This window comes from Sinocyclocheilus anshuiensis, unplaced genomic scaffold (genome assembly GCF_001515605.1).
Source record: "Sinocyclocheilus anshuiensis isolate Anshui unplaced genomic scaffold, SAMN03320099.WGS_v1.1 scaffold336, whole genome shotgun sequence".
Lineage (NCBI taxonomy): Eukaryota > Metazoa > Chordata > Actinopteri > Cypriniformes > Cyprinidae > Sinocyclocheilus > Sinocyclocheilus anshuiensis.
Genome location: NW_015555712.1, coordinates 82,252 through 109,426, shown reverse-complemented (window position 1 = coordinate 109,426; position 27,175 = coordinate 82,252). Strand labels below are relative to the sequence as shown.

At 38.7% G+C, this 27,175-nt stretch overlaps 2 protein-coding genes across 2 annotated transcripts in view; one reads left to right on the top strand and one right to left on the bottom strand.

The window, feature by feature from the left end:
* LOC107672107 (neurofibromin-like) overlaps positions 1-27,175 on the top strand; it is an 84,350-nt gene that overhangs the window by 27,124 nt on the left and 30,051 nt on the right. The window contains exons 23-35 of the mRNA XM_016465192.1: positions 2,655-2,738; positions 2,851-2,967; positions 3,048-3,229; positions 3,302-3,513; positions 4,023-4,184; positions 4,305-4,408; positions 5,121-5,256; positions 8,150-8,212; positions 11,033-11,191; positions 11,366-11,463; positions 11,928-12,074; positions 12,218-12,364; positions 12,491-12,601. Coding sequence (XP_016320678.1) covers positions 2,655-2,738; positions 2,851-2,967; positions 3,048-3,229; positions 3,302-3,513; positions 4,023-4,184; positions 4,305-4,408; positions 5,121-5,256; positions 8,150-8,212; positions 11,033-11,191; positions 11,366-11,463; positions 11,928-12,074; positions 12,218-12,364; positions 12,491-12,601 — 1,722 coding nt within the window. The remainder of the gene's footprint in view (positions 1-2,654; positions 2,739-2,850; positions 2,968-3,047; positions 3,230-3,301; positions 3,514-4,022; positions 4,185-4,304; positions 4,409-5,120; positions 5,257-8,149; positions 8,213-11,032; positions 11,192-11,365; positions 11,464-11,927; positions 12,075-12,217; positions 12,365-12,490; positions 12,602-27,175) is intronic.
* On the bottom strand, positions 18,606-21,518 carry LOC107672106 (oligodendrocyte-myelin glycoprotein-like). Its single transcript, XM_016465191.1, has 2 exons — positions 21,139-21,518; positions 18,606-19,958 (listed from the first exon to the last, which is right to left on the bottom strand). The coding sequence occupies exons 1-2, from the start codon at positions 21,150-21,152 to the stop codon at positions 18,779-18,781; spliced, it is 1,194 nt and encodes a 397-aa protein (XP_016320677.1). The 5' UTR covers positions 21,153-21,518; the 3' UTR covers positions 18,606-18,778.

Here is a 27,175-nt window from a genome sequence, read left to right as displayed (position 1 = left end):
AGTTACAACTTCTGTGGGGCGTGAAGAAAAAGTAATGTAACTAGTAGTGTAACTAATTACTGTTGCGAGAAAGTAATAAGTAAAGTAACAACAATATTACTTTTGAAATGAGTAACTAGTAATGAGTAATATATTACATTCTTTGAGTAACTATTCCAACACTGCTGACAAGCTACACAAAATCGCGTTCAAAATCGGCAATGAATCGCCTACGATTTTGAACGGGATCTTGTGTAGCTTGTCAGTGATCTACGGCTCTGTGTAGTAAATGCCGCTCCATCTGAAAGCACGTGCTGGAGATTTACTACTAATCACCAGAAGCGGCTTTACTGACAAGATTCGCATGAAAATCGCATTCGATTTTTTGCCCAGCCCTAATCAGGGCTATTCAACTGGCGGCCCGGAGGCAAATCCGGCCCGCCAATCTTTATCCGGCCTGAGGTAGAAGTACATGCAGGTCGCGTATATGCCTTGAATTGTTGTCCACAAGGTGGCAACACTGGCCCAGACTATACGAAAAAGAAAAGAAAGAGACACAACAACAACAACAATCTATGGAGACCGCAACAGCAATAGACTGCAGCGTTGACAAGCGTTTATGAGGGAGTTATGAGATATCCACAACTCTAGTTTAAAGGGGTCATATGATGCTTTTTTTAAAGATCATTATTTGGTGTATTTGGTGTAACAGAATATGTTGACATGCTTTAATGTTCAAAAAACACATTATTTTTCAAATACTGTACATTATTGTAGGTCCTCTATGCCCCGCCTCTCTCAAACGCTTCATTTTCTACAAAGTCCCTCCTTCCGACAAGCGCAGTCTGCTCTGATTGGCCAGCTGACCCAGTGTATTGTGATTGGCCGAACACCGCAAGCACTCGTCGGAAATGTAACGCCCCTTACCATAATCGCGAGCTTCATCTTTCAAAATAAATGTAAAGACAGTAAATAATGTCAGTTTTACCATCAGTTCAAGCCCAAAAGGGGAACAGTCACGTGACAGACACAATGATGAAGCTGGTATGTGTCCACGGTTAAGACAGCTGACTCCACTGTGATGTGACCCCCTCTCTCTCTCTCGCTCTCTCGCGCTCTCTCGCGCTCTCTCTCTCTCACGCTCTCGCGCTCTCGTGCTCTCGTGCTCTCTCACTCTCTCGCTCTCTCTCTCTCGCGCGCGCTCTCTCTCTCTCTCTCTCTCGCGCTCTCTCTCTCTCTCTAGCGTGCTCTCTCTCGCTCGCTCGCTCGCGCGCACACTGTTAGAACGAGCCGTTTTAGGGGGGCGTGGCAGAGTCTTAACTTTGATAAAGAATATCTCTTTGGTTTTGAGACTTTAGTCTTTGCAACTTCAGGGTTCTTATCTATGCACAATCAGCTTGTAACACTCCAAAGAGAAAGGAAAACTTGAAATCGCATCATATGACCCCTTTAATCGAGTATAAAGACAGTGTTATCGGTCATAACTTCTGGCAAAAAAATTGCACAAACACCGGACGAAATTGATCAAATGAAGTAACGTATAGTTTGAAAGGCTGCGTGTTCAGCTGTACACATACGCTGAGATGCTTCAGACAGACTGCCAAAAATACACACTATTATGTAAATACACACAAAATGCGTGGTTTTGGCGAGTTACCTCGTAAACGTAGTCTTAACTGGGTTACAAAGTCTTAAAGAGACAGCGCTGCTTTTAAAGTGAAACTTGCTGAAGTCTGTCATTGACGTAAATCAAAGAACAAAAGAAAAAGAGAACTGCTCTAGTTGCTGATTGTTGCTGAACTTTTGTAGCTTGAATAAAAATTAACCAATATAGTTTATGCATATACAATTGATAGTTTATGTGAAGGTTGTTTTAAAATCACTTAAATTAAAATTATATATTTCAGAGCCTATTAAATGTTAAAAATAATGACTTTCAATTATACTGTAATGTTGAATGGCTATAATTGATAGGTAAAAGTGAGGGAATTTAATTTAATTTAGTTTAATAGAGACACCAGTAGCAGTATTGGTATCAATACTTCATTAATAATAGGCTACTTAGTAAAAAGATGCCATTTAACACGTATTTAAAATATACCATCTTTGTTGTTTCTACATTAATTTGGAGGTTCAATGTGAAATGATGACAATATAAATATGCGATTAATCATGATCAATTACAGAAAAATGTGTGATTAATTCATTATTTTGTTAATTGATTGACAGACAGCACTCTGTTAACCTTTTATGAATCTTAGTATTGGTAATATTAGTTCATTTTACTGCTGAATATGCATTTCAATTTAATTTCTAATTTTATAGGCCCTCCAGAAAGAGATCGGGATGGCCCCCATCCCCTTGGCCCCCTTCAAATTTTCAGTGCGATAATCCGGCCCTCAAATGAAGCTAGTTGAATAGCCCTGCCTTATATATATATATATATATATATATTCAAAAGAACAGCATTTGTGAAATAGAAACCTTTTTGCAACTGTTTAAATGTCTTTAATGTCATTTTTGATTAATTGAAGGGGTCCTCGCTGAATAAAAGTATACTTTTCTTTAAAAAAATATCTTACTGACGCTGAACAAACAAAATTGTCAATTTGTTATGATGATTGAGTTTGTGAATTGTGAGGTCGTGAGATGACTGACTTTGCTGCTTTTCCTAGAAATAAAATGGTGGAGTACCTCACAGACTGGGTGATGGGAACCTCTAATCAAGCAGCAGATGATGACATCAAATGTCTGACCCGGTATTGTCTTTGTAGCTTCCTGCCGTTTATAATATGTGTAGTGGCTTCAAACCTGAAAACTCTCACTTTATATTCTTTTCTCATGCTGTGTTTTTGTGAATGTGTCATGCAGGGATCTGGACCAGGCGAGTATGGAGGCAGTAGTGTCTCTGTTGGCTGGTCTTCCCCTGCAGCCTGAGGAGGGTGATGGCGTTGAGCTCATGGAGGCCAAGTCTCAGCTCTTCCTGAAGTAGGAGCATTCATCCAACTCTTTTGTTTTGTCTTTTAAGGTCCATTTTCAGTCCATAATCTCTTCTCTCTCTCCTTTAGATACTTTACGCTGTTCATGAACCTGTTGAATGACTGCAGCGAGGTCGAGGAAGATGGCCAGCAGGTGGCAGGGCGGAAACGTGGGATGTCTAGACGACTGGCATCTCTCCGACACTGTACTGTGCTGGCCATGTCTAACCTGCTCAATGCTAACGTCGACAGCGGCCTCATGCACTCCATTGGTGAGAAATGCTGACATTATCATGGATTCTTATTGTACTTAAGTTGTTTTGACTGTTGATGTTTTTGAACAGGTCTGGGGTACCATAAGGACCTGCAGACACGAGCTACGTTCATGGAGGTGCTCACTAAGATCCTTCAGCAAGGGACAGAGTTTGACACGCTCGCAGAGACTGTGCTTGCAGACCGCTTTGAGAGACTTGTTGAGCTGGTCACCATGATGGGAGACCAGGGCGAGCTGCCCATAGCCATGGCACTGGCCAATGTGGTCCCCTGCTCTCAATGGGTGAGAGATATGAACAACTTTGTTTAACCTTTACAGTTTCGAAAAAATAAGAATTAAATAGAGCCAACATCTATTTAAAAAAACATGTATGAAAAGGTTTTAAAGCAAACTTTCATATTCATAATCTTTTTTTTCTTCTTACACAGAAGCTAGATTTAGGTACTAAACAATTAATACAAAAATATTAAAATATTTGTAACACAATAATAAAAATTTCATGTGAATTGTTTTTGATGCAGAAAATAGTTATTTCATGTTACAGTTTCTTCATATGTCATTATGAACGGGCCTTAAAGTTATAGTTTACCCCAAAATTAAGATTTTGTCATTTAATCAACCTCATTTTGTTCCAAAACTGTATGACTGGACCATGAGTAATGTTGTTTGGTTCCCAGCATTCTTTAAAATGCGCTATCTATTTAACTCTGTTTTGTACAGCGAGTAATGCATTGGGTGTGTATTGTTGGCCATTAGAGAGCTGTTGTGCTCAATGTTCTGATGGTTTTCAGGATGAACTGGCCAGGGTGTTGGTGACACTGTTCGACTCTCGCCATCTGCTATATCAGCTGCTATGGAACATGTTCTCTAAAGAGGTGGAGCTGGCCGACTCTATGCAGACCCTCTTCAGAGGAAACAGCCTTGCCAGCAAGATTATGACCTTTTGCTTTAAGGTAACGTGAAATGGTGTCAGTGATAGCACATTTAATTTCATTCAGTGATGGCGAAGCTAGCCCCAAACTTTTGAACAGTAGTGTATGTGCACTTAAAATCGGGCTTTTCTGTGTTTGCAGGTCTATGGTGCTGCATATCTGCAGAAGCTTCTGGAGCCACTGTTGAGAGGAATTATTACCACACCGGAGTGGCAGCAAATCAGTTTTGAAGTAGACCCTACCAGGCATGTTTACCTAGCTGTAAAACTCGTATTGTTAATGATGTTTAGTCAGGTCTAGCTTTTACTTCAGAACAGCACAGAACACTATTTAGAGTCCCAGCCTCAGAGGAGACAAGAGAGCAGTGGATTTATTGATTTATTTACTTTATATTACACTGCTGCAACACAGATCTAATATAAACATGCAATTTCTTTCCCAACTGTTTAACTTCACAGACATACCCGACTGTTTTTGTAAACTTGTTTGTATTTGACCGTTTAAGCGCAATAATAGATGAAAGAGAACTGAGTTTAGTACTCACATGCCATGTGGCAGTCGCTTTCTGTGTGCGTACTTCAGATGTGTGCGCTCAAAAAACCATATATGAGAAGTTTAAACTAATATGGTTTAAAACGCATGATTTCAGTGCGATAGACAGAATCAAAACCAAACAGATGTTTTTTGGCAGAATATCTGAGGTACGTGCATGAAAACAGCGTGTTTCTGCTTCCACTCAAATTAGGCATTTTTAAAATGATTTAATAAATGATCTGTGGGATATTTTGAGCTGAAACTTCACAGACACATTCTGGGGACACCTGAGACTTATATTGATATAATAGGTCACCTTTAAAGGAGTTCTTCATGATGTACATTTAAACACTCCTCAAAGTACAGATGGTTTTTTATCATTGTCATTCTGCTGAAACGTTTAACTTCTCATCTCCTGTTTAGGCTCGAACCAGTGGAGAACCTGGAGGAGAACCAGAAGAACCTGCTGCAGATCACAGACCGCTTCTTCCTGGCAATTATCAACTCTTCAAACGAGTTCCCTCCACAGCTGCGCAGTGTGTGCCACTGTCTGTATCAGGTACGCTCACTGCCTAATGCTAGTCTGTTTTTGTTTTTTTTAACCACTGTTACTGCATCCTCTGAATGACTGCATTGTGGCTGTCTTGCTTGAATATCCACTGATCAGTCTTCCAGTCACTTCTAACAAGAGAACCTGCTCTTATCCTGTCTCATGCCGCTGCTCACCTCTGTCTGTCTGTGTACGAATATATCAGACGGTTTAAATGCCCCCATTTCCTTCGGATGCACACTTGAGATACATTCAAAAGTCTGGGGTTGGCATCATTTTTTTTTGGGATGTTTTGATGAAAGAAGCCTCTTTGACCAAAAATACAGTAAAAACAATAATATTGTGAAATATTTTTTTTTACAGTTTAATATTTTAATATATTTAAAAATGTAATTTGTTCCTGTGATGGCAAAGCTGAATTTTCAGAAATACTCCAGTTTTCACTGTCACATGATCCTTCAGAAATCATTTAAGCATGTTGATTTGGTGCTCTTAATATCTGTGTTGTCCTGCTTAATATTTTTGTAGAAACCATCAAACATTTTTTTCAGGATTGAACAGCGTTTATTTGAAATAGAAATCTTTTATAACAGTGTGAAAGTCTTTATTGCTTTTGATCAATTTTATGCATCCCTGTTAAATAGAAACAAAGTTCTTACTGACCCCACATGTTTAAACGGTAATCTACATCCCATAACTGGTTTCCAATAGGGTTATTATGTGTTATTTTTATGTTGTTATTATTATGTTGTTATTATAATGTTCGAAAAAGGGATATGTAAGAATATTTGAAATGCTACTGTTGTCATAGAATTTCTTGTGTTTGAATGGCAAAATGGGATTGTGGCATTCAAAGTGCAAACATTTTCAGTTAAATCATACTACAACTTGTTCTTAATACTGACTAGAATTAAATCATTTTTTAAGGGATTTAAATAAGGAGTGATGATAAGATGATTTTCATATCAGGCTGATACAATCCTTCATACTTCCGGTATCCCCGTTAAAGTTTAATGTATCGGAAAATGATTACAAATGGCAAAGAAGATCTGCTAAATCATTTGCTGCTTTACATGCAACAACAGACATTACAGATTCAGTTTGGTAAGGAAACATTTTGATAGTGCTTGAAGCTGTATTGTTATATGTCACAAGCAGGTATGAATCATAATATCCAATAATCCATATTTATAGCACATACGGGGTTGAAATCGCAGTTGAAATCACTTCCATTTGTGCGTACAAAAACCATTTGTTATTTTTCATAGAAAGAAATAGAAGGGGGTGTTTATGGAGTTGTCTTTTTACTGAAACAAAAGTACAAAGTTTTCATTTGAAGGTACCAACTGTTTTTCTCACATCTCTGATGTGACTGCACTCTGTCAAGGGCACCATCTTATGGACGGTGATGCATAAAGTTGTTTTTTTAAGCATCGAAAATAATTCTTCGAATGAAAAAACACCTTTTCTTTTCCTCTTTCTTATTTACATGTAGTTTTGTTTTCTTGCTTGTCGTTTCCTTTCATGGCCTTTCTTGTCTTGTTTGTAATCACGATGATCGGGTTGTGATGGTTGGCTTGTTAAGTCCCATAAAAATTTAAATGATAGTTTTGTGGCACATAGTTAGCTTTGAGGTCATTGCTATGCTATTGGACTCTTAAAGTCGGCATGAAACGGAAGTTACGATTGTCTTTTCTTCTCTGCTGTGACGTATATCCAAGTGAAATGGCATCTGAAATGAGAGGGTGGGACTTGATTTCATCCTTCGGGAATTGATTGGATTGTTGGAAGCTGGGGCGTTGCCAACAAAATGGAGGGAGATCTGAATGCCAGTTTGCAGTTAGTGATGGGGGATTTCTCTCCACTGGATTCACCGCCGACACCCTAGCATGAATAAATGTTTTTTTTTATCGAGGATGATGGCACAAAACATGCCTAAACAGCGTGAGAGAGAGACTGCCTGAATGACTGAGCGCGTCCTCCATCAGGTTAAGTCATATTCATGAAAAAATAATAATAATAGTTTGCGATGTTCTAAGAAAGAGTAATGTTGTCGTAAGATCCTAATATCTTTTCAATATTTAAGGGTAACGTACTCCCTCATGACTGGTGTCAGTGCTATAAAGTGAAGCATCAGCTTCAGCTTTTCCCCCCAAACGTCACTGATGTCACTGCAGCTGCTGGCAGTTCCAGATAGCTCCGCCCTTGCGCCATAGCTCGTGACCGGAAGAGTAGAGGAGTCGTTTTGAGGAGGAGGGGAGGTTAACGGTTTTGATTAAAAATTAAGAGGGCACATGAATTTAAAAAAAATAATAAAGTGCACGGATAAATTATTTATAATAAACACTACAGTATTCCATCCAAAACTAAGAATTGTCATTTTTGATTTCATGCCGACTTTAAAAGTTTCCATTTAGTAGATACATACATTTAAGACAAAGTCTTTCATTTCTGGGGAAACAGACTGAAAAAAATTGATAACTCATCCTATCAAATCAGTTGCAACCATCAGTCCTGCTACACAAGTCCTGCTCTCTTCTGCATGGCCCACTTGTGTTCTCATACATGCGACACACATATTCTGGTCTTTAATTTCCTGCAGCTAGCGTTAACTTATCTTTACACTCTTAACATATTATTCACACTTTGTTTGCTTGGGCCTAGAGCTGTCTCTCTCCTCCACTGTAGCATCTTTACTGCTTTTGCTTTACTTTCTGCTTGGAGAGCTTCAGCCGGTGTTTCTTAATCACTGAAATGAACATGAATGAAATTGTTCGTAGATCAGCTCTTAGAAAGGCAGTGGTTGTGTTGTCTCCTACTTCATTGTTTGTATGCACTGTGGCTGTGCTGAGTGCAGTTGTGTAGCTGCTGTGACCTCTCTGTGCTCATCTCTGCCCTGTAGGCTACTTGCCACTCCCTTCTGAATAAAGCCACTGTTAAAGAAAAAAAGGAAAACAAAAAATCTGTAAGTGTTTTAGCATTTTATTTTTCCTTTAGTTACCATTTATTATTAGTTTGGGTTTACTCACACCATAAGTGCAACCTGTTTTTTGGTTTGTTTTATTGATTTTTTTTTAAATTATGAATTTGTTCATTTAATTTTTTTTCATGTTTTTGGATTTTGGTTTTCGCCAGAACATGTTCAGAAACACCTGTGTAAACTGATGTTTGCAATATGTACAGTTTTCTTATGAAGACGCCTCCATTTTAAACACAACATTTTGGGAAATGAGTATCTAAACAAACAAAATAATTGTACTGCTTTGGATCACCCTTCTTTTTCTTTGAATTTCATCTTGTGTACTGAGTCAGTGGTAGCGAGCAGTTTTGATCAGTTCAGCTTTTCTGTTTCTTTGCGTGGGTTTAAGGTCTGTTATAACATGAAGACAGTGTATCCTCAAATGTGCAGACATTGAGCCTGGTACTGACTTGGTCTACCTTCTGAGAATGTATAAACACTTCTAAGTTTAAATTAGAAAATGTTATGAATCTGTATTTTGGCTCCTTGAAGAGTCTTGTCTTTCTTGGAAAACTTTTAATGAAGTGATTTGCATGCTGTAAATATGATGGAAAATGAACATGTTGGCACTTCTCTGGCTTGTCATGTGCTCTTTGGGTCGTCTTCAAAACAATGGTTGTGCATTTTTTCAGTTTCAGAAACCATTGGTGCATATGCATGCTTGATAATGTATGTAATGGTGTAAAATGTCTGATTATTCCCACTCTTAATTTTCTGTCTTTTGTTTTTCTTTTCTCATTTCATTTCTCTTGCCATTTGCTAGGACCATTGCAACATGATCATAATGTTATAAGCATGGTGCATTTTTATCATCTTTTTGATTGATTAATATGTGTTTACATATTAAAACACTGGCAACTATCAAAATATATAAAAACAAAAGTAAATGTGTTTACATGAGATTTTGAAATTGTTACATGTAAAATTGGTGCATGTAAACAGATGATACACAAAGAATTAGTTAATTACCAAGATTAATATTTTTTTTATTTTAATGCAAGTTTATGCAAAAGTGGATCTTTGGCTCTCATCAGCGGTAGGCTTAAAAAATGTTTTCATAAGCTGAGACTTCTCATAGCCTATTTTAAGTCTCAGTCCAATTAGATTGACTTAGCCACTTGAGACGGAAACAGTTTAGTCCCCTACAAAGAATTTAGGACACAAATTATCAGTTATTATAGGTGTGGGGAAATTGTAACCCCAAATTTCCATGAATAATATTTTTAGGGTGTATATGCACTGCCACACATTGTTCTGCAAATATTTATTGTGGCTAGTAACAGACTGTTTTGTGCTTAAGTGTGGTATGTATATTTGTTGTATTTTAATGGTTGATAATCGTTAGGCAGCATTAATTTGCATCTTTGCTATCATACAAGTCTGCCGTCATCATTAGTTTGTTCTGTGCAAACACTGCATAGTTTTTAATGTATCATAGCCCTGTTTTCTTTCTAATTGAGCCTGTTTTACCTGACACAAAACTATGGAAGCCCGTTTCCGCCACTGAATAAAAAATAAAAAAGGTAATTGCGACTTTTTATCTCACAATTCTGACTTTTTTCTCATAATTGCGTGATACAAACTCGCAATTTCAGAGTTAAGTCATAATTGTGAGATATAAACTCGCTATTCTGAGAAATAAAGTCAGAATTGCGTGATATAAACTCGCAATTGCGAGACATTAAGTCACAATTTTGAGAAATAAAGTGAGAACTGCGAGATATAAACTCACAATTGACTTTTTTTCTCAGAATTGCGAGTTTATAAATTGCATTTGCGTGTTATAAAGTCAGAATTCTGCAATTCCGAGAAAAAAAGTCAGAATTGTGAGAAAAAAAGTCCGAATTGCGAGTTTTTATCTCGCAATTGTGTTTATATCACGCAATTCTGAGAAAAAGTCAGAATTGTGAGTTTATATCTCGCAATTCTGTGAAAAAAAAGTCAGAATGGTGAGATAAAAAGTCGCAATAACCTTTTTTATTTTTATTCCGTGGCAGAAACGGGCTTCCATACAAAACACATTTATCAGTAAAAGGGGTCATATGATGATGCTAAAAAGAACATTATTTTGTGTATTTGGTGTAATGAAATGTGTTTATGCAGTTTAAGGTTAAAAAAACATTATTTTCCACATACTGTACATTATTGTTTCTCCTCTATGCCCCGCCTTTCTGAAACGCATCGATTTTTACAAAGCTCATCGGTCTGAAAAGCGAGATGTGCTCTGATTGGCCAGCTATCCAGTGCGTTGTGATTGGCCGAATACCTCAAGCGTGTGACGGAAATGTTATGCCCCTACCTTATTGTGATGCCCTGTTCGGCCGGAGCGACGAGACAAAAACATGAAAAACCCTTATAAACGAGGCATTTGTTGCATCCAGTGGGGACATAATTACTGATTATAATGACTTATACGCCAAACAAAGTAGTTTTGCTTTCACAACGAAACACACAGCGTCACACGCGGCGGGCTTGAGTGAGTGGAGGCCGGCGGTAACACTCCAAAGAGAAAGGAAAAATTGAAATCACATCATATGACCCCTTTAACTTTCTTTTCTGTCACACTTTCATATATTTTCTTTCTTCATAATATTCCTGGATGTTAAACCTATAAAAATGTATATTAGTATTCTGTGTTTTGTTGTTTTCAAATTAAAATCATCATGATGGCAATAATATACTGGCAGTAATTAGATGGTTTATCTATAATGCATTCTTCTAGCACTTAACTGTCTTTCCTCTCATTTCCCTCATCCGTTTATGCAGGTGGTCAGCCAGCGGTTTCCACAGAACAGTATCGGTGCAGTAGGAAGTGCCATGTTCTTGCGCTTTATTAACCCAGCTATTGTATCACCGTATGAGGCAGGCATCCTAGACAAGAAACCTCCACCTCGCATCGAGCGTGGCCTCAAACTCATGTCTAAGGTGTGTAATGTCATGTTCATACATATTATACATAGCTTTCATTTCCATCATCTGTGGTGAAGTGTTTTGTCTAACTGGCAAGATTAAATGTTTATTTATACCACAACACTGGGCCCCACTGCAAAATTATATATAGCAAAATTTGAATTTCTACAATGTTTCTTCTCTTTTCAGATACTCCAGAGCATTGCTAATCATGTACTGTTCACAAAAGAAGAGCATATGCGGCCCTTTAATGATTTTGTCAAAAGCAACTTTGATGCAGCCAGAAGGTATGTTTGTATTTGTTTGATTCTCACATATTAGATCTTTTGTTTCTCAAGTGGAGATTTTTGATGGATCAGCTGAAGGCAAGAAAAAGGCCTTTTGAACGATATACTTGACACTTGCTTCAAATTGTGTCACATTATTGAAACATTATAATGCTACTTTCAGTTGCCAGTTAGAGGCGTGTTGTAAGTGAATTTTCAGAGAGCACTTGATTGAATAAAATGTGTGCTAAATATTTTATTTACAGTATTATTTAACCCTGAAGTTTTAAATGAGTATATGTGTAACTTCGCCCATGTTTTAGGGATATGCAAGTATATTTGTGTCCTTAAAACTTGAAGATATGGACTACAACCCAAGACAGTTGACACAAGACAGTTGTGATTTTATTGGGTCTTGAAACACAATGTTTTAAACCCATCAGCTCCTCCATGGGCTTCAAAATGCCTTATTTTTATTTTGGCAGGTTCTTCTTTGATATTGCATCTGATTCTCCACCAAGTGACACTGTGAATCACAGTCTATCTTTCATCAGTGACTGCAATGTGCTCGCCCTGCATCGTCTGTTATGGAACAACCAAGAAAGAATTGGCCAGTACTTGTCCAGCAACAGGTAAATGTAGCAAAGGAGGTCAGGGTAGTGTTTCAAAAGCATTGTGAGACTAAATTGACTATTGACACCAATGGTCTCTACTAGTGTTTTCAGAATATATAGACATGATTTTAACAAATATTTTAATTAAACTTGTACCATAGGGACCACAAGGCAGTGGGCCGCAGACCATTTGACAAGATGGCCACCCTCCTGGCCTACCTGGGCCCCCCTGAACATAAGCCAGTAGCTGACACACACTGGTCCAGCCTCAACCTCTCCAGCTCAAAGTTTGAGGAATTTATGACAAGGTCACTGTTCTTGCTTTTTTATATTCTCTTCAGATTTAACTAAGAAATAGTAATAGTAAAATATATATATATTTTTTTTTTTATTAAATCAGCAGACCTAATTTATATTCTGCTTTTTTTTTTAAGGCATCAAGTCCATGAGAAGGAGGAGTTTAAAGCTTTAAAGACGCTCAACATCTTTTACCAAGCTGGCACGTCAAAGAATGGCAATCCTGTCTTTTATTACATTGCTCGCAGGTAGGAGCTTTAGTTTTGAATCATGATATATCGGTATAACTCAGGGCAGTTTTTAGGAATATTTGCATAAATGCACAGAATAACTGCAGAATATTGTTTTATTGATGTGCAGGTTTGTACAGTAGTACGTAGGCATGGGCCAATTACCGGTTTCAAGGTATACGCGATTTGGAAAATGTCACGGTTTCAAAACCGCTAATATTTTACGTTATACCGTTCCTGCGGTATGCACGGTTTTTCATGTCTCCTCAAAGACTGAAAGTGTAGGAATCCCTCAGGTTGAGTGCAGTGTAGAGAGTAACACGACCCCTCCTCCTCCTGTTGGTGCGAGCGAGCGGTCAGTCACATGTGTGTAGGACGGCCGAAATTAAGGAGCTGCCCCTGGAACTCACGAGATCGGCAACCGGCCGTTTTTTGTCTTATTGCAAGCAACTCGTCTCTGTTCTGGATTTACACAAACTGCGTTACAATGCAATCGTTTTCCAAAATGTAATTTATGTGAAAATATGAAGATTGATTTATATGAATGTGTTTCTGAGGGGAACTGACTGTCTTCAGAAAAGTTTACGTGGTATTTTCTTTTAATCTTGTCTCTGTATAGTTATAATAATCATATTATGTATATAAAATTATATAACTAAATGATATGAAATGACATAAATGATATGTATATGAATTGTATAACTAAAATTAAATAACTGTAATTACAGATTTAGGTTAAATAAAGATGTCAGTCTTTACTTTTCTTCTTTTTAGGAAACAAATCAAAGAAAAAATAAACAAATTCTACTGTTCCTAATATATTCTGTGTTGCTCAAAAACAAAATATATTGTGTTCAGCGGAATTTTTATTTTATTTTTACCCAGTCATTTAAAAATAACACATTTTAGAGCTGTAACAACAATACCGTGATACCGTGAAACCGTAATATTTTTGCTTAAGGTTATCACACCGTCAAAATCTCATACCGGCCCATGCCTAGTAGTACGTCATATTTAACATAAATGACAAATACATACACTTTTTGATAAATATGTGCAAACACTCATCCTTAACTCTCATGCATGTGTAATGTGGTTTAGCAATGTTGGCAAAGTCAACAAAGGTTTTTCATCTTTATTCTTCATTTGAAGTTCATATTTTCTAGATTTGTAAAGCAATCAGGTATTTATCAGAACATTATCATTAATCTGACAGTCTGACATTAAAGTGCTAGCAACTTGTGAAGGGCCCTGTCCCTGTAGGTTTTAGTTACAAACTAAATGAGATGATAATCAGATCAGCTGAAAGATTTTGAGAACCATAGTAGTGTAGAACAGAAGTCCAGGCAGTCCCATTGGTAAAAGAGATGCTGCAACAGAAGCAGTGGTTTTTGTGGTGGTGCTTGATTTTCCGGTGGTGGTGGTTGTGCTGGTGCTCGATTTGCCGGTGGTGGTTGATGTGGTGGTGATGCTTGACATATCTGTGGTGCCTGGTGTGCCCGTGTTGCCTGGTGTGCCCGTGTTGCTTGGTGTGCCCGTGTTGCTTGGTGTGCTCGTGTTGCCTGGTGTGCTCGCGTTGCCTGGTGTGCTCGCGTTGCTTGGTGTGCCCGCGTTGCCTGGTGTGCCCGCGTTGCCTGGTGTGCCCGTGTTGCCTGGTGTGCCCGTGTTGCCTGGTGTGCCCGTGTTGCCTGGTGTGCCCGTGTTGCCTGGTGTGCCCGTGTTGCCTGGTGTGCCCGTGTTGCCTGGTGTGCCCGTGTTGCCTGGTGTGCCTGCTTGAGTTGCCGGTGGTGCTTGGTGTGCCCGTGTTGCTTGGTGTGCCCGTGGTGCCTGGTGTGCCCGTGTTGCCTGGTGTGCCCGTGTTGCCTGGTGTGCTCGTGTTGCTTGGTGTGCCCGTGATGCTTGGTGTGCCCGTGATGTTTGGTGCGCCAGTGGTGCCTGACGTGCTTGTGTTGCCTGGCAGGCTAGTGGTGCTTGGTGTGCTCGTGGTGACTGATGTGCTGATATTTGTAATTATTACAGCTACTAGTAATAGTAGGATTTGAGTTTTGGAAGCCATACTCGCCTTTCACTGTTCAGCAAACAATAAATATAAAATTATAATGGTCCACTTCCTTTTAATTTGTAAATGTTTTTTTTAAGTCATATGACACATCCCAAATAAACCAATATTATTCTACATTTTGAAACTATCAGCATGACAATATTAACTTGTATTCAAGTTACATAAAAACTGTATAATTTTTAGTGCTGTCAAAATTAGTGCGTTAACGCATGCGATTAATTTTTTCAGTTTAACACATAAAAAATATTTAATGCAATTAACGCAGGGGCAGAGCTAGGGTTGGCCACCCCCCTCACAACTGCTGCTTAGGTCTCTTATTTTTTTCTTGGCAAGAAGTGCATTTATTCAGTCGAGGAACGTCTTTAGGGCCACATCAAACGGGAGAAGTTTCAGACACGCTCCAACTTCACTTCAGCGCCAGGCGTGAGTCAAACAAGTGCGGAAACGGCACTGTGTTTGTAATGCGTGCTCTTCAATTGCACACACAAAGGCATCAGCGCACGCTGTACCCTGTATCTTTTCATATCAAAGCTGAATAAAACTACGTGCATGCAATGTCGTGGTCAGATAAGTCATGAAGTTTAGTGGTCGACCGATATTGGTTTTTTGACAGCCGATGCCGATATCTTGGAAAGCAGGGTGGCCGATATAAAGCCAATATAATGTTATTTAATATTTAAGAAATTTGAAATCATTTGAAAATTGATAAAAAAAATAGACAGACTTCTGTCCATGGCCAGAACAGTTAACGACGACAGCGAACAAGAGGGAGAATGTGAGCACTGTGTGTTCAGGCGCTGCCGCTGTCAGCGCTGTCAAAATAAAAGTCTGGTGCGCCGTCAAAATAAAAGTCCCACCATGAACGCATCGGCCAAACAGAAAAACTTATCGGCCAATGCCGATGCCGATGAAAATTGCCAAATATCGGCCGATATATCGGTCGACCACTAATTAAGTTACCAAAACGGTGATTAAAGCTGCCTTAAATCTGTGCATGCATGTAATATATTATATATGAGTTGCATTTAAGAACATGCCTCTGAAATGGTTTTCAAAACTGTCCTGGAGTAGCCCATCACTGTCTCCCTCATCTAACTCCCTCGATTGAACTCGTCAGTTTATTGGTAGAGACTTTAAGACCTGAAGTGAGTCAGAAAAGGTAGAGAGATTTGAGAGAAAATACTATGCGTGTCAGATCCGCGTCACATTCAGCAGCAGCAGCAGCTCTTAAAGAAATAGAAGCCAAAACAACCTAATAACTAGCTACTGTGATGTCTATTAATCATAGAAAAGAAAAAGGAGGAAATCAATAACTTTTATAGCTTTAAGGATTCATCTACATTTCATTTTTGAATTTAGTGTTTGATAACTTCAATTTTACTTTCTGTGTATTTCTGCTGAAGGGCACAGGTAAATATGACATTAATTATAATGAGTTTATGTGAAGATTGTTTTGAGTTCACTTAAATTAGAAGTTATTTTTTAAAGTCTAATAAATGTTAAAATTGATATCTCTCAATTATACAATAATGTTGAATGGCTATAATCAATGCTTAAATATTAGGGGGAAAACAGTTTTATAGAGACATCAGTAGTATTGGTATCAGTGATACTGGCCTTCAGTCATAAAAAAGATGCCATTAAAAATATACTGTCTTAGTTGTTTGTACATTAATTTGAAGATTGAATGTAAAGTTATAAGTATATTATAAGTAAATATAAGTATATTTAAAAACTTTGTTAGGTGGGATTAATCATGATTAATTTAAGAAAAAAGTGCATTAATCGATTGACAGCACTAATAATTTTTTAATTCTATACTTTTATATAAAAGTATAAAATAGTCATATTTACCCTTTTCTATGATTGCTCTCTCCGTCCGTTCGATTCTCTAGGAGGATGTCAGTGTGAATGCCAGAGTAGTGTGCTGTCTTTTATTTGAGTATTACACATTAAAACCAACACCCTTGCAAGAGGTGGAGCCACGGAGGTGTTTTTTTTTTTTTTTTTTTTTGAGGAAATGCATTTATTTTTTGTTTCTACCTCTTAAAAGGATAGTTCACCCAGAAAGGAAAATTCTGTTGTTGTTTACTAACGTTACTGTTATTCCAAATCTGTTGAACACAAAAAGATATTTGGAAGAACATTGGTGCCCAAACAACATTGGACCTCATTGTGTTTCATTGTATATAAAAACACTAAAACATTTGATCAAAATATCTTACTTTGTGTTCAGCATAGTCATGCAAGTTTGGAACAGGGAGGGGTAAATGGTGACAATTTTCGTTGAGGGCGAACTATCCCTTTAATTGATGCAACATACAGGCACTGATGTCACACTTGACATCTGTTAGACCTTTGTAGTAGGATATTAGGGAACATAAATTGTAGCCTATATATTTAAATAACATGACTTGATGGAAATGTAGTCTTTTACATCAGTTTGTTGATTCATCAGTATAATTTCTATTTATTCAGGGAAACTTTTTATAGTTTATTATTACATCTGCCATGAGACTTTGAGCAGGTATAAAGCTTTACAGCAGTTGTAAGAGGTATCATGTGGTTATATGTTGGTCACTAATCTGGGCTATTTATGTGAATAATGATGAGGACAAGCTTGCATATCAGGTAAATTATCATACTCAGAGTTTTTGAAAACCAATAAATAGTGTTCTGTTGTTCTTTAGTTGTTTATTAATTCTGTTAAAATACAAAGCAGTGGGCTAGTTTTTACTTCTCTCTCATTATTGTTACTGCTTACTTATTTGGTTAATATCATGAAGACATCAGTTTATGAAGTCTGCTAAGTAGTCAGTGATCATAATATGACAGATATTTGTAGACACATTGTTCAAAAGCAGCTTAACAAAGAATGGTGCTTTATAATGCCCCTAGCGAGCAAGCCAGAGGAGATGGCAAGTAAAAGCCCATAAGATGTAAAATAGGGCTGCACGATAAATCGCATGCGATATTTAATGCGCATCTTGTCAGAAAGCCGTTCTGTAATCAGCGGTAAATCTCCATAAATCTCCATCACCTGCGCAAAACCACGTTCATATTCGCGCGATTTTTTGCGCAGCTCGTCAGTGAACAACGGCTCTGTGTAGTTAATGCTGCTCAATGTGAAAGCACGCAGGTGATGGAGATTTACCGCTGATTACAGAACCGGCTTTCTGACAAGATGCGCATTAAATATCGCATGCGATTTATCGTGCAGCCCTAATGTAAAGGTAGGTGAGGAAAAAACAATACTCAGCTGGGTAATCCCCTCTTCTTTTTACAGGCACATATTTCAACAAACTGCTGAGAAAACATTTAAACTGGTGTCACCAAATACATCAAGGAAATTATTGACTTTTTAAAGCAAGCTCTGCTGTATTTTCAAAGAGTGCTGGTGCCAACTGTTTTCTGCTCCGCACCAGCTTTGTGCTTTTTTTTTTGTAAGCAGAAGGAAACCCCTCTTTATGGAGCATTGGCATTCATTTGATCTATTTACTATCCTGTGCAAGAATGTAAAATGGCTGGCCGAGCTTGATGGTTTTCATATAGCACAGAGAGGCACAATGGGATTTGCGGATATCCGGGGAAACCAGAAGTTCCATTTAGTTTAAACCTCTCTTGATGTGGACTATCAGCTCTGCTTTGCTGTGTTTAAGCATTTGGCATTTTCCAGTCTCTCTGCAGGGCCTAGTGACTTTATGTAGTTGTAATAAATCTTATTTCAATAGTTAAAGGGAGTCTGTACTCATAGAATACATCAGCTTTACACTTTGTGTTTTGTTTAATACTTAAAATAAACAATGAAATGCACAAATCTCTGTCAATGCTCAAGCATTATACTAGAAAGAACATTCAATTTTCCACATTATGAAACTGCTAATTGTAGTGTATGTACACATGTCTAGATGTTGATATGTGTAAGCCATACGGTACTCGGTCACATTATGTAGAAGGCAGTAAGTTTATTGGAAGCAGGCAGAGATTGCATATGTTGAAAAATGCTCAAGAAGGTAGCCAGAACAATGTGAAAATGGAAACCTAAGAGGTAAGTCTCTCGTTTTGCATTCTTTGTGGATTTTTTTGTTTTCCAGACTCAAGGAAGCAGGTCTAGTTCAAGAGATTATGCAGAATCAGCAAGCACAGAGGATGACAGCTGTACATAAAAGGCTCAAAATGGTGGTTTCAAAGCTGCATATGTGGATTTGATGGCTTGTGCTGTGAGCACTGCCTGGAAGGACCTTCTTGGTGCTACGTGTTCGGATTGTTGTGCTTGACTGTGTGGACAGGCTATCTGGAGTTGATGTGAGAAATCCCCCAACCACAATCAGTACCTGCTCGCCTGGCCCAGAGGTATTGACAGTGCTTGGATATTGACCCACATTCAACTGGGCTGACTTGGACAGGTACCCAGATGTAACTACCTGCATTGGTGCTCGGTGGCCAGGATGATGAGCATCGCCACCCAGTGGCGGCTCTGTGAATGCGGCTGAGTGCCAGGTTCTCCTAGTGGCCAGGTGGGCTTCTCCACATGTAGGCCTTGTGTAGCAGGGACAGCCCAAGATCTTTGCAGGGGTCTGTTGCATCCAGGTCAGCAGATGGTTTATATTCTCCTCATCCTCACAAGCCCAAGGGTTGTCTCCAAGTGTGAGGAGCTGCAGTCCATCCAGTCGACTGAAGACACCATTGCTCAACGAGGTAAAACGATTAGCATGCAGGTAGAATCTCGACAGTTTGGGAAGGCGATCCAGTGAGTCAGGCAAGATCTGCAGCAAGTAGTTATGAGAGAGGTCCACCATCTCCAAATTGTAGGGCATGTTTGTCGGGACAGTCCAGAATTTGTTATGACTAAGGTTGAGAGATTGGAGATTGGACAACGTGTTGTTAATTAAGACCACTCGTTCCAGCAAGTTGTGTGACAAGTCCAAATTCTGAAGGTTCCAGTGGTAGGCCGTATTGTTCTTCTCCAGTTGACGGATGTAGTTTCCAGAGGCACGTATATCCCAAAGTGCTCTTGGCAGACCAACAGGAAGGTGGTGCAGATGGTTATATGAGATGTCCAGAGTTCTTAAGTGGTCAAAATGGTTGAGGAGTCCATCGAGATCTTGGAGTCGGTTATGTGACAAGTTGAGGAAATGAATGTTGTGCTGCAGGCTGTCAGGAAGTATAGCCAACCCTCGTGCAGAGCAGTCCACAGCTCTATGGCCTCTGCTACAGGTGCACATTGGCGGACAAATGGCCAGCACACGCACCCCGAACAGAAGAAGGAGCAACAGGTTAGTCGGCATGGAGGCAGGTGTGGTGTGGGCTGTCCTGTAAAAAGGAAAACTTGTTACAAACTTGCTCTCTAGGTTTTGCTTTTATTCAAGGTAAATTAATTGTCATCCAAGCTAACAAAATACACCAAAGCTGGAGATTAGTGGATGGGTTGGTCTCCCAGTAGGAGTTGAGACTCAGCCCTTCTACTAATGACTAAAAAACAAGTTGGTTCATCTTCCAGGAAATTTTTACAGATCTTAAACCTGACTATCATTTACCATTTTGCAGTGTATGCCTACTAAGTATTGTTCTAATGTTTCTGTCAACTATATTCTCATTTGTTCTTTACAGACCAAATCAACTTCAGTTTTTAAGAATGAGAACCTCAGTATCCTCAACACTTTATATCTAGGTCCTATAAAGGTTCTCGGGTGATGTATCAACCATTTGAACTCTTTAGGAGAAAGACCACCCCTACTTTTGGATGACATGCCCATTACACCTTATTGTTTGGGAATTAAGCAGCACTTTTCAAAGACTCATGCCTTAATGTGTCCTTATTCACCTGGAATAACACATCAACGGACATCATGCCATAAGGACATTTTCATTTATTGAACTTTATCTGTCCCTTGCACTTTTAACAACAGGTCTCACTGTTACCACCCATACAGAGCCACTCAGTGGGTCTGTGCTAATAGCTTGAGCCTCTGCCAGGAGCTACCCTGCCATGCTGCAGCACTGAGATGCTAGCATTTAGCCTTGGTAGCAGTGGCTACATCCTGAATCCCCACCCCCTCATTTGTAGAGCAGTTGGGGACAACGTTGCACAGTACCTCTGTGCGTGTGCACATCATGCCATGCTCGGTTCTGGGAAGTTACATGTGTTCTGGGTTGCTACGTTAGTGTGCAGGAAATATTGAACATGACATTAAAGCCTTAATCATTACTTCAGTAAATCCATTAGTAAGTCCATCTCAAGTTCAATGTTTGCCAGTAGTCTAAAAACCTAATGTTACCATTAGAAAAAAAAAGTGTGTACATGCCAGAAATTTCTGTGGGGGAAAGTATCTTGTGCTCTGATGGAGGTGTCCCTGTTTTTAAAATAAAAATGCTCTACTGCAGACTCACTCTGACCTAACATCTCTGCATTTTATGGTTGAGCATATTTGGTTAGCCTTACTGTGAGAGTTAAACGCTCCTAATTCTTGTCTGAATGTCATATATTGCTTACCTGATCCCTTCCATTACTTTGTGAACATGTCGTTGTCCGTTCTGACCTCTCTTTCCTGTTCCCCCTTTTATCTAGAGCAGCAGAAGGTGATTTTGGTTGCTTGGTGTCTTATATGTTTTCCCAGTCTTGTATGACAGCAGGGTCCACGTTTTGTCTTCACTGTCTCATGGTCCTGTCCGCTTTTGCTCTTGCTCCCCCTCTTCTACCCACCCCCTCCCTTTCGTCTCATTGGCAGCCGAGAGTTACTTTGGTTTAGCCGTTTCCCTGCCTTTCTGTTCGTCCAGGCATGGTCATGCAGAGCATTTGCACCCCTGGATAGCCTCCACTGCTGCTGGCTGCCCACTTGCTTCAGGGATGTCTGTGAGAGGAGGTAGAGAGAGAGAGAGAAAGCAGGGACCAAAGGAGGGAGATGAAGGATCATCGAATGGTGGGGAGGGGGAGGTGGCAAAATGCAGCACAGAGTCGACCCATACTGCTGCTGATGAGGAGGTGGAGGGGTGGGGGGGTGGATGCTGACTTCAGTGTTTTATATTCCGGATCTGCACACGCCACCAAATCATCTCCCTGATTTTTCTCTTTCAATCTCTCTCACACTTTTTGTTCTCCTGTAACATGTCAATTTCTGTGTACATGCCATATTTTGAAATCCTATTACTCACACAGACCGATGCTTTGATAAATGAACCCAGGCTCCATTGCGACGGTACCGTTAGGTGCTGAATTAATCTGTGTGTGACGCAGCTAAATGCAGAAGACAGGGCGACGTGGTTTAATGTGCCTCTATGGCCATGTCCTAATTTTAGGGGCAGCTGTTTTTGTTGATGCGCTCTTTAATTTCATTCTTGAGGATTTCAGTATTGGTCTTTGAGTAAATTCTCAGATTCATTTCATTCATCTTGTTGATTTAGTTTAGTTAGTTTAGAGTATATTGTATGAACTCTACTCTGTTTGGCAGGATGTATTAATGTTTCAAGTCTTTATATCTATGTAGCTATGTATCTATAGATATAAATATGGGATGGTCTGGGTTACAGTGGTCTGTTATGCTCCATTTGGCTCCCACCTGTTTCCCCCTAGTGTTCTGAAAGTGCAGTTGGACATCTTAAGAGCACCAATGAGGTGTGAATTTAGCCGTGGAGCAAAGCAGCATAGCAACACCAATCAAATGTGTGAACACCTGCATAGCAGCACAGTGAAGTTTTGTGAGGGTTTGAGTTATTGAATCAGAAAACCTGCAGCAGCAAATAGTACCAATAAGAACTGAATGCTGTCAGGAAATTAAAACCTTATCATAACCCTAACAAAAAAGTACTATAGCTTTACCATGTTGTGGTGTCTCAATTGGATAATAATAATGTTGTTGTTGTTGTTGGCATCCCACAAACTAGTAGTTTAAAGGTAATGGCTCAAGTAACCACTGAACTCTGGCTGAATCCCAATGGATGAAGTGACTTTTCTTCAAAATAAATCAAAAGGCAGAAAATAGCCTTGTGGTCTGTTTCGAAATTTGACTCCGCTTTGACATTTCCCCTTTCACTTCTGCTGCAGGCAGTGCACAGGCCCTGCATTCATCACTCTGCAGAAGACACACAGTATACTACTTGTACTAACTTCATACCTTTCTCAGTAGTAGTTCTACAGGTCTGTTAGTTGATTTTCATTTAACCGGTTGTGGAATGATTTTCATGATATTCGGTTCAGTTAAAGGTTCTTGAATCGCTTCATTTTTCTTTTTTGCAGACTAAATATCATTTTAATGTAGTATGGAAGTGTTTAGACAGCATCTTTCCACTGAAGTTTGTGAATCATCATCCAGTGCGTATTACTGGTCCTAGAAATATATATATATTTTTTAATTTGTGGAATAAAACAGATTCATATGATTAATAATTAGCATCAGAGATTAGATGAACTGTTGATGAACCCCTAAAATCTTAAGGTACTTATAAGCAAAAATATTAGCCTACAGTCCTGCAACTCCCGTCGGATTGCATCGGCTGTGTGGATGAAGACCACAACTCCCATGATTCCACACTCAGTCGCGGTGCCATCAAACTACGCCTTTGTCTATTTGTTTATTTTTAATACGCGCCCTCTAGCTGTGAAAATGACATATTGTGCCTTTAACCTTTTTGTTTTACAGCTGAAGGAAAGAAGGACACAAGACTGTGTTGTTGCAATACTTTGTATTTTTAGAGTGAGCTGCAATTGGGTCTGTTCGTCTGACAGTTCCTCTCAGTTTGAAGCTCAGACATGCTTCCAGTAGCTATAGCAATGCAGTAATTCATTCACAAACTGGGTATTGAGGCTACATTCCCTCTTTCTCATACACACACTTAAGTGCATAAGAACAAAGACTGGACATGCTGTGGATTTTATGCCTGAGCTAGCCATACATTAGCTTTTAGCTGTTAAAGTATTAAAATGACAAAAGCATTGACATTTTAAAGACCTAATGAAATCAGAATTGGAGTTTGGTAGCTTTTAGTTCTTAGCTACGAAGCAACTATATGCTGGTGTACTTACACTAACCTTAAGCAGATATACAGATTTAAAATACATGTAAAATACAGGCTCTCTCTTCTTGGAAAATCGACCAAGAACTGCAGTGTCTAAACCTGTTGGAGGGCCACTATCCTGTAAAATTTAGCTGCAACCCTATTTAAACACACCTGAAGCAGTTGAACAAGATCTTCAGGCTCACTAGAGACTTCCAGGCAAGTGTGTTAGAGCTGGTTGGAGCTAAATTCTGCTGGACATTGGTCCTCCAGGAGCAGGAATTGGACACTAGGGTTGGGAATCGAAAATCCAGAATCGGTTACTTAAAGGGGTCATATGATGCTGTTTTAAAGATCATTATTTTGTGTATTTGGTGTAACAGAATATGTTGACATGCTTTAATGTTAAAAAAAAAAAAAACTCCAAAGAAAAAGGAAAACTTGAAATCGCATCATATGACCCCTTTAAAGCTGCAGTCCATAAGTTTTGCCTCTTTGTCGCCATCTCTGTTTGAAAACCTGCAATTGCAGCTCTGTGCGGAATTATCTTCCTTGCATGGGTTGTGCGGCGGCACGGCTCCAGCGCGGATATGTGTGGCAGTCAGTCACCGCACCGGTGTGGATATTGTACTTTAAGGTATGATGTGATTTGTAGGTTGAAAGTACTGAATGTTTTCACACATTTTTGAAACTATATAGCCATCTGTGCAGTGGCGGATTAAGACTCTTTGGTGCCCCTGGGCAACGACACCTAGAGTGCCCCCCACAAAAAATAATTAGATTTTAAAAAATGAATGAATGAATGAAATGTGCTTCATGTGATAATTTAGATAACATTTTTTTTTTTATATATTTAATTTACAAAAACATTTTCTAATGTTTTACTCTCTTGTGTAAAAAGGGTGTTTTCAGAAATGCAACAATGAGTGCATGGTCTTGTTTGCAATTACACATACAGTGCTTAACACATTTATTAGGCCACCACCCAATAGGTTTGTGCCACAGCTGCCCTAAACTAAGTATTGGTGATTACCAGTCATCTGAACAAGTAAGTAACAAGTCTGCCACGTTTGTTCTGACCAACTGAGGAAAAAAACATTACAATAAATCGCGCTACCAATGGTGATTTAATCTAAATGAGCTCATATCACATCAAACAGTGCAAATTATTATTATTGTTATATAGGGCTGGACAATAATTCAATATCAATATGTATCGCGATATAATTTTTTTCAATAATGGTGATAGGATTTTTAAACACATTTCCGATATTTCGATATACATTACCAGTGTTTCCCATGATTTATTTGTGGTGTTTGACTTCGTTGAATAAACATGAGAACTGCACGTTTCAAAATTAAAATACAACTAGAAACTATTTGGAAGTCAGTAACAACAGAGACTGTGGAAAAGTGCATAAAAATTATGCCAGCAAGAATGCAAAGGCCAAAGGAGGCCATTCAAAATAAAAATAAAAAAGCCTATTTATATTTTTTTGGTTTATTAGTTTTTGGTTATTATGTGTGAATAAAGACTATTTAGTTGTTTCAGTTTGTTATTTGCCCAATGATAACAATTTTTTGTTTTAAACAAGTTTTTGACGGGCGATCTAATAAAATTGTTAAGCACTGTATATAGCTACATATAGTTTTGTGAGGATTCTGAAGGGAACCGACTGTCTTCAGAAAAGTTTCGATGGCATTTTTATTTTATCTGATAAAGTAGCGTTCATGAGCTGAGCTGCTTTGATTACAGCGCCGTTCTCAGCGCCTCCTGCTGGCAGACAATCAGTTTGCATTTTCGATAATAAGCCCGTCTCCAGCAACGTTTTTGTTGTTGCTCAATTTTTTTGTTTTATGCAGCAACTCGGAGCACTTTTCGTACTCTTTATCCTGGCTGAAGCATATTATTTTCAATCTAACTTTCAGAGAACTTAGTACGTTCTGATGAAAGGGTAGCCTATGTATAGGCCACGGCTAGATAGACATTTGAGAATACATCGCTTGTTTTACCGCATAACATTTATTTGCGTGGTGCCCCCTAGGCCTGTCGCGATAATTAAATAACCGTCTAATCGCGATTATTTTATCTAACCGCGGTTGTCTGAAATTATTGTGCGTTCTATACGAGACAAGGGGGAGTCATACACCAAAAGAAACAGAAGAGCACCAGTTTGATTTTCATGCACTGTATAGCCTATACAGGGCTCTTTTGCAACTAACTTTCTCAGCTGGTCGCACGAGCACATAATTTGGTCACAATATATTTATTTATTTATTTTTGCGCTACAACATGGGATTATTCAATGCATGCTGATGAACATTTATCATAGTTCATAGTTATATGGAAACGAATGTGGTTAACATTCAACCCGTTCTTTATCATCAGTAGTATTATTTGTGATTTGAATTTTGTGAATGGGAGTTTCTCTTTTGCTGTGTTAAGCCGCGGGCTTCGGATGTTTCACTTTTGAATTCGCGATCTTGTTGTCACTGTTTTGCTTACATACATCACACCTTTAATTTTTTTTAAGACTAAAACAAAAGATGGATTCTTTGTTATTCTTAATTAAAAAGCACAACAACAATAAATCAGTAAGATACAATGACAAACTAGCTTACAAAACGTTTATTAACAAAAACGAATAAGATGAGGCATGGCACACACCACATGCTGTATTATATACCGACTAATAAATTACAGAACGTTTAGCAAACACTGAGGAATCAAATAAATAAATAAATAAAAGAGAGCCTCAATAGCGTAATGTGTGGTAAACAGCAAAGATAAGATTTTCAAAAATAAAAACAAAAAGAAAAGTAAAACTAACGGTGACAGTGCTTGCATGTTTTTTTTCCCCCACAAGAATACCAGCATGTTCACCTTCTCTGGTTTAAGAAGCGGTCTTTTACGTGACTTTCGCTTGAAAACCATCCATCGTTTCCTTCAATATGCACGTAATTTTTGCTGCACGCACCTTCGCGCTCTTGCTGACGCGGCGAGTATACTCTCTAAGCGCTGTTTCGTTATGCTTTCAGTTTCGTTTGTCGTTTGGTGTTTGTGACAAAACGTTTATTAACAAAAACGAATAAGACGAGGCATGGCACACACCACATGCTGTATTATATACCGACTAATAAATTACAGAACGTTTAGCAAACACTGAGGAATCAAATGCATAAATAAAAGAGTTCCTTCATGTGAGGTAAACCGCAAAGATAAATTTTTCAAAAATGAAAACAAAAAGAAAAGTAAAACTAACGGTGACAGTGCTTTGCATGTTAATCGTGATAATCGGCATAATCGCCAAAGCCCTAAAACAGACAATTAATCGCAATAACCGTGACTATTTTTAGACAATCAATCGTCAGCCAAATTTCATAATCGTGACAGCCCTAGTGCCCCCCTGGACGTGGTGCCCCTGAGCACTTGCCCAATTGCCCATATGGTTAATCTGCCTATGGCCTTTTAAAATGTAATTTATTCCTGTGATCAAAGCTGAATTTTCAGCATCATTACTCCAGTCTTCAGTGTTATC